At 40.5% G+C, this 12,615-nt stretch overlaps 1 protein-coding gene across 3 annotated transcripts in view; it reads left to right on the top strand.

Moving 5' to 3' along the window:
• The window catches only part of DYNC2H1 (dynein cytoplasmic 2 heavy chain 1), a 388,761-nt gene that overhangs the window by 200,137 nt on the left and 176,009 nt on the right, over positions 1-12,615 (top strand). For all 3 annotated transcript variants that reach the window (XM_043481063.1, XM_043481062.1, XM_043481064.1), the window contains one exon: positions 12,425-12,490. In XM_043481063.1, coding sequence (XP_043336998.1) covers positions 12,425-12,490 — 66 coding nt within the window. The remainder of the gene's footprint in view (positions 1-12,424; positions 12,491-12,615) is intronic.

The following is a 12,615-nucleotide window of genomic DNA, read 5'->3' as shown; positions in this document are numbered from 1 at the left end:
AGGCCCTACCTCAAGTATTGACTGCCAGGCCCAGGTGGTTGGGCCTGGGTCCCAGCATGGATGGTCACATGACCTGATGGTCCTGGGACTGTTGCTGGCCTGCTGAAAGACAGGACCAGATTCTGGGGGATGCCAGCCCATTGGTAGGAGCTGGGGAGGCTGGGGCTGGTATTGGCCTGCTGGTGTGCAGAGTCGGGTCCTGGGTTGGCTGGCTGGGGGCTGCTGGCTCTGGTGCTGTCCACTGATGATGTTTGGGTAAGCCCCTGACATTACTAGGCTAGAGGAAAGTGAAAGTGAAGTTGCTCACTCGTGTCTGACTCTTTGCGACCCCATGGACTGTAGCTCACCAGGCTCTTCCGTCCATGGGATTTTCTAGGCAGGAGTACTGGAGTGGGTTGCCATATCCTTCTCCAGAAGATCTTTCCAACCCAGGGATAGAACCTGGGTCTTCTGCATTACAGGCAGACGCTTTATCGTCTGAGCCACCAGGGAAGTGCCTCCCCAGCTCCTTCTACCAATGGGCCACCTGAGGAAGGACTCCAAAATGGTGCTTGCTAGACCAGTGTGCTGGTTGTTGAACCTATCAATCATTGAATCCTACCCTAACTCTTGGTTGCCTTTTATACCTTTGTGATTGTCCAAGCAGCCTACTATATTTTTACTAGCTCAAGGCTGTATATTGTCACCCTGCTTATTTAACTTCTATGCAGAGTACATCATGAGAAACACTGGGCTGGTGGAAGCACAAGCTGGAATCAAGATTGCCAGGAGAAATATCAATAACCTCAGATGTGCAGATGACACCACTCTTATGGCAGAAAGTGAAGAGGAATTAAAAAGCCTCTTGATGAAAGTGAAAGAGGAGAGTGAAACAGTTGGCTTAAAGCTCAATATTCAGAAAATTAAGATCATGGCATCCGGTCCCATCACTTCATGGCAAATAAATGGGGAAACAGTGGAAACAGTGGCTGACTTTATATTTCTGGGCTCCAAAATCACTGCCGATGGTGACTGCAGCCATGAAATTAAAAGACGCTTACTCCTTGGAAGGAAAGTTTTCACCAACCTAGATAGCATATTAAAAAGCAGAGACATTACTTTGCCAACAAAGGTTCATCTAGTCATGGCTATGGTTTTTCCAGTGGTCGTGTATGGATGTGAGAGTTGGACTATAAAGAAAGCTGAGCGCAGAAGAATTGATGCTTTTGAACTGTGGTGTTGGAGAAGACTCTTAAGTGTCCCTTGGACTGCAAAGAGGTCCAACCAGTCCATCCTAAAGGAGATCAGTCCTGGGTGTTCATTGGAAGGACTGATGTTGAAGCTGAAACTCCAATACTTTGGCCACCTGATGCGAAGAGCTGACTCACTGGAAAAGACCCTGATGCTGGGAAAGATCGAGGGCAGGAGGAGAAGGGGATGACAGAGGATGAGATGGTTGGATGGCATCACCAACTCAATGGACATGAGTTTGGGTGGACTCTGGGAGTTTGTGGTGGACAGCGAGGCCTGGCATGCTGCGGTTCATGGGGTCACAAAGAGTCGGACGCTACTGAGCAACTGAACTGAACTGATAGTTGAGGGTGTGTCCTGACTTGTCAGTATCCTGTAGAGGAAAATCTCAGTCAGCAGTAGATTCAGGACGATTTGAAGCCACATGCCTAAGGAGCAGATTCTGAAGTATGAAAATATATACAGTCCTATGGGATTGCACGCACTGGAGCCAGGTGATCTCCTGAGTGGAAGTTGTAAGAACAGAGGCTCTAGACAAGTGTATGGGCTTCCCTGGGGGCTCAGATGGTAAAGCATCTGGCTGCAACGGGGGAGAGCTGTGTTTGATCCCTGGATCGGGAAGAATCCCTGGAGTAGGAAATGGCAACCCACTTCAGTATTCTAGCCTGGAAAATTCCATGGATGGCGGAGCCTGGAGGGCTACAATCCATGGTGTTGCAAAGAGTTGGTCAGGACTGAGCAACTTCACTTTCTTTCACTTTCAGACACGTGTCTAAGGTCTTTTCTGGTAGATACCAGTGAACAGAAGGGGGCAGAGGTGGCCTTCACCGACCCTGATCCCTAAGAATGTTTCGTAGCCCCTAGGTGTGTGCCAAGCCTAAACCTGCCTCTCAGACCAGAGCTCCAGTATAAGCAAATAGACTTCTTTCACAGAAAGATGGGAGTGAGTTTGATAGCCTGTCAAAAATTCTCTATTACTGTCCCACAGGACCCAGGAATGCAAGCTCTTCTCGCTTCCAGAGCCAGATGATGAAGGGGTGTCCCCTTGGCTGTAGCTCTAAAAATCAGGGCTTCAGAAATATGTAAAGCTCACTTCTGAGCGATACTCTGGTGCCCTGGAGCCTGGCAGAGGGAAAGTAGCAATCTGTTGCTCGCTGGCTGTAGGGCGGCAGCAGGGAAGCATAAAAATGGCGTTCACCAGAAAAGGAGAAAACGGGGGAAGATGGCGCCCGCTGGCTAGAGCACAGAGGAGGGAGAGTGCAAACATGGCGCCTGGTGCCGGCAGCGAGGCGGAGCTGCAGAGAGATGGCCCCACCAGAGACAGGGAAGACAGTGATGGCGCCTGTTGGCGGAGGGAGAGGGTTAGATGGTGCCCACCCTTCTCTGTGTCCAGAGTGTTCCGGCAGGCTGTTTGACATGTTAAATTAGATGCCCGCATCTCAGGCCAGCGCTTTAATCTACCCAAGGGAAGCTCTTTGGCTTAAAATCTGAGCTCGTCGCTGCTTCTCAGCTGAGCCCTGGGAAGGGCCAGTTCCTACATGAGGGCCTTTTTTGAGCAGAGGATTACAGTCTTGTGGATATCGTGTTGTGAGCCCAGTTGATTTTCAAAGCTAGATATTTTGGGAGCTTGTTACTCAGGTTTACTTCAGTTCATTTCAGTCGCTCAGTCCTGTCCGACTCTTTGTGGCCCCATGAATTGCAGCACGCCAGGTCACCCTGTCCATCACAAATTCCGGAGTTTACTCAAACTCATGCCCATGGAGTTGGTGATGCCATCCAGCCATCTCATCCTCTGTTGTCCCCTTCTCCTCCCGCCCCCAATCCCTCCCAGCATCAGGGTCTTTTCCAACGAGTCAACTCTTTGCATGAGGTGACCAAAGTATTGGAGTTTCAGCTGCAGCATCAATCCTTCCAATGAACATCCAGGACTTATCTCCTTTAGGATGGACTGGTTGGATCTCCTTGCAGTCCAAGGGACTCTCAAGAGCCTTCTCCAACACCACAGTTCAAAAGCATCAATTTTTCGGTGCTCAGCTTTCTTCACAGTCCAACTCTCACATCCATACATGACTACTGGAAAAACCATAGCCTTGACCAGACGGACCGTTTGCTGGCAAAATAATGTCTCTGCTTTTTAATATGCTATCTAGGTTGGTCATAACTTTCCTTCCAAGGAGTAAGCGTCTTTTAATTTCATGGCTGCAGTCACCATCGGCAGTGATTTTGGAGCCCCCCCAAAAAATAAAGTCTGAAACTGTTTCCACTGTTTCCCCATTTATTTGCCATGAAGTGATGGGACCAGATGCCATGATCTTAGTTTGCTGAATGTTGAGCTTTAAGCCAACTTTTTCACTCTCTTTCACTTTCATCAAGAGGCTTTTTAGTTCCTCTTCACTTTCTGCCATAAGGGTGGTGTCATCTGCATATCTGAGGTTATTGATATTTCTCCCGTCAATCTTGATTCCAGCTTGTGCTTCTTCCAGCCCAGCATTTCTCGTGATGTACTCTGCATAGAAGTTAAATAAGCAGGGTGACAATTTCCAGCCTTGACGTACTCCTTTTCCTATTTGAAACCAGTCTGTTGTTCCATGTCCAGGTCTAACTGTTGCTTCCTGACCTGCATACAGGTTTCTCAAGAGGCAGGTCAGGTGGTCTGGGATTCCCATCTCCTTCAGAATTTTCCAGTTTATTGTGATCCACACAGTCGAAAGCTTTGGCGTAGTCAATAAAGCAGAAATAGATGTTTTTCTGGAACTCTCTTGCTTTTTTGATGATCCAGCAGATATTGGCAATTTGATCTCTGGTTTCTCTGCCTTTTCTAAATCCAGCTTGAACATCTGCAAGTTCTCGGTTCATGTGTTGCTGAAGCCTGGCTTGGAGAATTGTGAGCATTACCTTACTATCGTGTGAGATGAGTACAATTGTGCGGTAGTTTGAGCATTCTTTGGCATTGCCTTTCTTTGGGATTGGAATGAAAACTGACCTTTTCCAGTCCTGTGGCCACTGTTGAGTTTTCCAAATTTGCAGGCATGTTGAGTGTGGCACTTTCACAGCATCATCTTTTAGGATTTGAAATAGCTCAACTGGAATTCCATCACATCCACTAGCTTGGTTCGTAGTGATGCTTTCTAAGTCCCACCTGACTTCACATTCCAGAATGTCTGGCTCTAGGTGAGTGATCACACCATTGTGATTATCTGAGTCATGAAGATCTTTTTTGTACAGTTTTTCTGTGTATTCTTGCCACTTCTTCTTAATATCTTCTGCTTCTGTTAGGTCCATACCATTTCTGCTCTTTATTGAGCCCATTTTTGCATGAAATGTTCCCTTGGTATCTCTAATTTTCTTGAAGAGATCTCTAGTCTTTCCCATTCTGTTGTTTTCCTCTATTTCTTTGCATTGATCACTGAGGAAGGCTTTCTTATCTCTCCTGGCTATTCTTTGGAACTCTACATCCAAATGGGAATATCTTTTCTTCTCTCCTTTGTTTTTCACTTCTCTGCATTTCACAGCTATTTGTAAGGCCTCCTCAGACAACCATTTTGCCTTTTTGCATTTTTTTTCCCATGGGGATGGTCTTGATCCCTGTCTCCTGTTCAATGTCACGAACCTCTGTCCGTAGTTCATCAGGCTGTCTATCAGATCTAGTCCCTTACATTTATTTCTCACTTCCACTGTATAGTCATAAGGGATTTGATTTAGGTCATACCTGAATGATCTAGTGGTTATCCCTACTTTCTTCAGTTTAAGTCAATTTGGCAATAAGGAGTTCATGATATGAGCCACAGTCAGCTCCCGGTCTTCTTTTTGCTGATTGTATAGAGCTTCTCCATCTTTGTCTGCAAAGAATATAATCAATTTGATATCTGTGTTGACCATCTGTTGATGTCCATGTGTAGAGTCTTCTCTTGTGTTTTTGGAAGAGAGTGTTTGCTATGACCAGTGCATTCTCTTGGCAGAACTCTATTAGCCTTTGCCCTGCTTCATTCCGTACTCCAAGGCCAAATTTGCCTGTTACTCCAGGTGTTTCTTGACTTCCTACTTTTGTATTCCAGTCCCCTATAATGAAAAGGACATCGTTACTGGGTGTTAGTTCTAGGAGGTCTTATAGGTCTTCATAGAACCGTTCAACTTCAGCTTCTTCAGCGTTACTGATTGGGGCATAGGCTTGGATTACTGCGATATTGAATGGTTTGCCTTGGAAACAAACTGAGATCATTCTGTCACTTTTGAGATTGCATCCAGGTACTGCATTTTGGACTCTTTTGTTGACTATAATGGCTATTCCATTTCTTCTAAGGGATTCCTGCCCACAGTAGTAGATATAGTGGTCATCTGAGTTAAATTCACCCATTCCTGTCCATTGTAATTTGCTGATTCCTAGAATGTTGACATTCACTCTTCCCATCTCCTGTTTGACCACTTCCAATTTGCCTTGATTCATGGACCTAATATCCCAGGTTCCTATGCAATATTGCTCTTTACAGCATTGGACCTTGCTTCTATCACCAGTCGCATCCACAACTAGGTACTGTTTTTTCTTTGGCTCCATCCCTTCATTCTTTCTGGAGTTATTTCTCCACTGATCTCCAGTAGCGTATTGGGCACCTACCGACCTGGGGAGTTCCTCTTTCAGTATTCTATCATTTTGCCTTCTCATACTGTTAATGGGGTTCTCAAGGCAAGAATACTGAAGTGGTTTGCCATTCCTTCTCCAGTGGACCACATTGTAGGTCTTTAAAGCTGAGATACCTAGTATGGGGTCATACCCTTCATTCCTCAAGAAGAGGTCTGGGTTTTGAATTTTCCTCCTGATTTTGGGTCACTGTTCCAGGGCTGGGTTTTATTACAGGATTGTTCCAGTCTCTCCCACTTTGATGTGGTTTTATTCTCTTTCGCTCAGTGAGTGGTAATTGCTTAGCCAGTCTTTAGGTATTCAACAGAGGTGTAAGGATCTAAACTTTTGAAATTTTCTTGGGCAGTAAATAAATTCCCTTCTAAAAGGTTTTTATGTGTGCTCAGTCACACAGTCATGTCTGACTCTTTGCAACCCCAAGGACTTTGTAGCCCACCAGGCTCCCCTGTCCATGGAATTTTCCAGGCAAGAATACTGGCGTGGATTGCCTGCCAGTTCTTTCTCCAAAGTATCTTCCTGACCCCGGGATTGGATCCACATGTCCTGAAGTCTCCTGCTTTGTAGGCAGATTCTTTCCCACTACACCACCTCTTGTTTACCAGTTAATACTCCTACTGATAGAGTAAACATATGTTCTTCTTTGTATTTTTGTCAACTCTGGATATTACCACTGTTTTTAATTTTGTGGTTTACAGATAATATCTTATGTTCCTTTCTTCTCTTTATTTTTAAAGTTGTTTATTTTTACCTTCTTTACTTGCCATATTTGCCTATTTGTGTTTTTAGAATAAGTTTTGCTTTATAGAATGTTTACTTTAATTACTTTTAATATTTTATTTTTAATCATTGATTTATTTTTGATCTCTGTATTATTTAATTTGCATGATTAGCTTTTTGTCTTAAACTGGAACTCTCTACCCAACAAACAATTGCCCATCCCCCAGCCCCTGGCAACCACCGCCTACTTTGTCTCTCTATGAATCTGACTGCTCTTAGTACCTCGTAGAAGTTGAGTCATGTACGTATTTGTGCTTTGTGACTGCTTTATTCACTTAGCATAATGTTTTCAAGGTTCGTGCATGTTGTCAATGTGTTGTTTTTTTTAAAATTTTTTAATTGAAGGATAATTGCATTACAGAAATTTGTTTTTTTCTGTCATACATCAACAAGAATTGGCCATGGGTACACCCATGTACCTCCCGGACCTCCCTTCCATCCCTCCCTCCCGTCTCCCACCCCATCCCACCATTCAGCCTGCCGCAGAGCCCCTGTTCAAGCTCCCTGAGTTATATAGAAATTGCCATTGGTTGTCTGTTTTACCTGTGGTACTGTGAGTGTCTATATTACTCTCTCCATACAGCTCCCCTTTTGCCCCCTCTCCTCCTGCCTATGTCCATAGGTCTGTTCTCTATGTCTGTTTTTCTACTGCTGCCCTGAAAATAAGTTCATCAGTGCCATCTTTTTAGATTCCATATATATCAGTAAATGTCAGTAAATGATGTTTATATTTCCCTTTCTGACTTACTTCATTCTGTATAATAGGCTCTAGGTTCATCCACTTCATTAGAACAGATTTAAATGTGTTCTTTTCATGATTGAGTAGTATTCCATTGTGTATGTATACACCATATCTTCTTTATCCATTCATCTGTCAGTGGACATCTAGTTGCTTCCTTGTTCTAACTATTGTAAATAGCGCTGTAATGAACATTGGGGTGCATCTGTCTTTTTCAGTTTTGGTTTCCTCAGAGTATATACCTAGGCGTGGGATTGCTGAGTCATGTAGTCTTATTTCTACCTTTTTTTTTTTCCTTGCCAGCATTTGTTATGTCTTTTATTTTTTTATTTATTTTTTAATTGAAAGATAATTGCTTTACAGAATTTTGCTGTTTTCTGTCAAACCTCAATGTGAATCAGCCACAGGTATACATACACCCCCTCCCTTGTGAACCTCCCTCCCATCTCCCTCCCAGCCCACCCCTCTAGGTTGTTACAGAGCCCCTGTTTGAGTTTCCTGAGCCAGACAGCAAACTCCTGTTGGCTATCTATTTTACATTTGGTAATGTAAGTTTCCATGTTATTCCTAGCTTTTTAAGGAATCTCCATACCATCTTCCATAGTGGCTGTATCAGTTTACATTCCCACCAGCAGTGCAAGAGTGTTCCCTTTTCTCCAACGTGTGTTTTAAAATGCACGTTCTGTCCCCGTTCCGCCCTTAGCCCTCTCCCCTCCCTTTCCCCCGGCCAAGTTCAGGAATACCCTGAACTTGTGTTCTCTGCTCTCCCCTCTCTTCATCCGTAAGCAGAAGGACTTTTCCCAGAGACTCTGCCATCGTCATTCACTTAATGATTCATCTCAGAACCAGAGCCACATGCAGTGTGGTCTGAAAGTTTGTGCTCACACACTGGCTTTTCAGTGGTCGATGTGCATTGAGTTTTCCTGCTCTGGCCGCTCTTGTTTCTCTTGCCTGCACCAGAGGCCTTGCCGCAGTGCTCCGGGGAGCCCAGGCTGCGGGGGGCCCTGGGATGGCCTGGGGGTGATTAGAGTGGTGACCGCAGGGGGGACAGTGAAACATGGAGCTGCTGGATTGCTGCTGGGACTGTCACCAGGAGGTAAGGGGCTCCTGGTACTGCTCTTCATGCTGTAGCGTCTGACCCCAGGAGCGAGTGTGAAAGAGCCAAAGAGCACTTGAGGGGCAGAGGCCAGCGCCCGCAGCAGCCCTGGGCGCCGGGCCCAGCAAGTCCTCCTGAGTGTAGCTGTAATCCAGGGAATATATCTTCTTATTTTATTTTTAGTTATTCCTTATATTTACTGATGAGATCTGAGTGTTTTTGTCATATTTTAATAATGTAATTAGTGATACAGTAAGCTTTTCAGTATCAACATGATTTAAAGCCAGCATTTTGTTGCACTACAAAAGGAGTTATAGTCTTACTATCCATAACACTTAGTACCCAACTGGAATTTTTCATTAGCTGTCTTGAGTAATGCTTTTTGTTGTGAGCAGTTGAAATTATTTTTAAAAGGGCTGTAGTTTGTAATTCTTAAGACAAGTTTTTAATTGATGATGGAATATCTGTTTTGTAAAATCCTTATTTTTGTATGAATAATATTAAATCTATTCATAGTGAATTCAGCATTCCATAGTTTCAGTGGTGAAAAAAATGCGGAAAGCACAGCAATTACAAAAATGAGGTAGTAAAACATTCTCAAGATTTCGTTCTCTAAGCTTACTCAGGATGGAAACAGTTTCATATTCGAGTGAAAGTTTTGGGGTTTTTAGCAGTCAGCATCGCATTAGACTGAGTGCCAGAGCTTCTCTCATGCTCATTTTGCTGTTGTGTTAGTGACAGTAATGTGACAACAATATACTCTTGAAACTGAGGATTGTTAGTATTCACATCACAGTGAATTGAAAGCATTTTGACCTGGAACAGAAACATGATTGACTTGTAGTAGAAAACTTAGAATTTTAATAAACTATAAGCCACATGGAGAAAATTGTCTAGTACTTTCAGTTTAGATTATTTGCTGTATCTTTCTTTCTTTTTTTTCTTCATGAGGTCAAAAGTGTTTACTTTAGTAACCTAAGTATTTTAGACCATTATAGGATAAGCAGCACATTTGTCTCCCCCAAACTTATGATGATTATAGCAAAACTGTGTCCAAGTTAGTACCTTTACACATCATTTCTTCATCACGGTTTATTGCTTGGAATAGATACAAAATAATGGAATTTGTAGGAATGTTAAATAATTTCCAACTCTATTGGGTGAGAGTATGGAAGAGTTTAAGGAAATTTTGGGAAAGCATATGAATTTTGATGTTTCCCTGTCCTTGTGGAAGTATGTCTACAAGATCTGAAATAGTATAGGAAGACTGTCTCCTGATGAATGAATACAAGTTTTTTCAAGGAAAGTGCTTCTTCAGCTTGTGCTTATGCAGCTTACCTAGTCCCTTTCTTCAAATGAATTTGCTAGTTCATTGATTTTTGAATATTGATAGCATGTCATGATTGTATTTATGTTACATATCATTTAATTTGAATTGCATTTTTCTATAAAAATGAGTTTTCTTAAATAAAATAAAATGTGGAAATTCTCTAGTTGCATGTTTAGAAACTATATAACCTGTGGCTATTAAATGACTCTTGATAATTTAGATACTTCTGCTTTGATAACTTAAAAACTTTCAGTATTATATATAACACTTTAGAATTTCTGGAAGTATAGGTGAATGTGCATGGACTGCTTTATTAAAATGTATGATTTAGGTTCAGGCACAAACTTAGGCACTTGTGAGTGCCTAAGATCTATCTTGTATCAACTTCTTTGAGATTAAAACAAGACTTTTCTTCATATGGTAACATCTATTCATTAAACATATTTGAAAGAAATGAATATTATAAAGTATAAATCAAATGAATGAATAATACTTTCTACTTCTTATTAGTCTCTGAGATTTATGGGATTTATGAAATATTTTTGAAATAAATTTCCTTTCCAGTATTATGTAGTATATCTTTTTACCGTAAAGCAGATAGTTTTTACCTATCACCTTTTAAAATTTACAGTGTTCCAGGCACTAAGTCCCTTAACATATTGTTAATTAATTCCTTCAACAGTTCTGTTTTATAAGGGAGGAAATGAAGATATACAGATCTAACCTTTCTCTAGGGTGCTCAGATGTAGTAGGTGTTGTAGTTAGAATTCAAACACATTTTTCATGATGCCAGAGACGTCTTGGTAATTGGATGTCATTAAAACAAACTGTTATATCTGGAAATGTGAATTTTTTTTATCAGCTGTAAAGTAAACTTTGAGATTCCCTCATGTTGTATTAATCCTATTCTAATATTCTCTTTTTGAATATTTACTAGAGTGTATGTGCTACCATGGTGGTATCATCCAGTGGTCTACTTTTCTTACTGTTTTTCTTTCAACTGGTTAATTATGTAGATGAACAGTTGAAATTTTGCTTATTATATATTCTCTTGATATTAAATTATTTCGTAACAGATCCCAAGCAAACTGATACAAATTTAACTTAAAGTAAAACACCCAAATTTTCTGACTCATAAGCTGTGTAGATCCAAGGATATAGTAGGTACAAAATATTTTTAAACCCTGGTTATTGACAGTTTTTTTTTAAAACAAGTGTTCAGAAAATTCTTAAGCTTGATTAAATTCATTCTTGATTTTGCTTCTGTGTAACTGGAAATAATGTGTTCTCTGTCAGCAAACTATATTTTTAAGTTTATTCTTGAATTATTGTTATTCCTCTTTATAAAATCATTGTTAAATTCTTATGGCTAAAGGGATTCATTGGTACAGCTAGGTACCCAGACTGCTGCCATAAACAGCATTCTTCTGACATCTCCCAGATGGAAAATCATAGAGGATTATATCCTGGTTGACCTGGCCTAGATCATATGGTATCTCTTGTACCATTGTCTGTGGCATGGTATCTTGACATTGGGCCACCTTGATGATTGGCTTATCTCTTTCCAACAGAAGGATGGTTTTCTTGCAGGCAAGGAGATTACTTGCTGGTAATGTTTACAGGAGAGTGTACTCTTTTGTTGTTGTTGAATGTATCTTTTATATATATTGTATCATAATATCCTTCTATTTATCTGTAGGTTTATAATCATATACACCTGTAATATTAGATATGAATAAAGTATGATTTATTGTATGGAAAAAGCTAAATAAAGTTTATATTAGAATTCTGTAGGAAAGATGGTGCTTTAGCAGATGGTTTTGTTTATATTGGTAAACTCATTGCTTTTTTGGACAGAAATGACAGAAGCTTATTTTATAAAATTTTAAAAATACATCAAATTAGGAAACAAATAACCTGTAATCTCAAAAATAAATCACTGATAAAAAACTTTATTATCTATTTCTAATTTCTTTTGCAGATATATATGCATGTCTGTTTATATAAAAATATTTGTTTAAATCAATATGAACTATGCTGTATACTTTGATTTAACTATTATTCATGATAGACTTTTGAACATTCGTGTTGTTTCAGTTTTCCTTCCACTATAAAAGCCTTGCAATGAATACTCTCATTTCTTATCTAGAGTAGAATACATTTGTAATCTCTTTGCACAAATTTCTAGAAATGCAGTTTCTTTATTTATGGGGATATAGGATGTTGATGAGCATATAACATACACAATGACAAATTGAAGATTACTAATGCAAGAGGTTGATCTGGTTAATAATGTCTAATCTAAACCTCACAGTTGGATTTCATCTAGTTAAATCTGTTTTTTTCTGTTGTTGTTGTTATTTGTTTTTTTAAATGAGATATATACACTGATTATTCCTTAGCACTATTTCTAAATATTAAGTTTCTCTCTATACTTCCACTGCCAACTTAGAAGCATTGTGCTATGTAGATGCCATCTGAATGGTCATTTTTATATTGATAAAAGTAGATTATTAGACGATAGAGTATAGAATTTATAAGCCTGAATTTAAAGACTATGCTTTTCCAGAACCAGACATTTAGAAAAAGCAAAATAATATCTGTTATTCTTTTCAGGCTGATCAGTTGATGTTCGCTTTGCATTTCATTCGAGGATTGCATCCTGAACTTTTTCAAGAAAATGTAAGTGGAAGAAAAGGAGGAAAATATTAAGAGTTCCATAGAAATTTGGTAACGGGTGGACTTCTGGTTAGATTAGAAATTGCTTAAGGCTAGACATTCCATATCAACCTATTCATTTTTTACTT

Source organism: Cervus canadensis, chromosome 11, assembly GCF_019320065.1.
Source record: "Cervus canadensis isolate Bull #8, Minnesota chromosome 11, ASM1932006v1, whole genome shotgun sequence".
Classification (NCBI taxonomy): Eukaryota; Metazoa; Chordata; class Mammalia; order Artiodactyla; family Cervidae; genus Cervus; species Cervus canadensis.
Note: the sequence above shows the minus strand (reverse complement) of the source record. Positions and strands in the feature narration are given on the sequence as shown.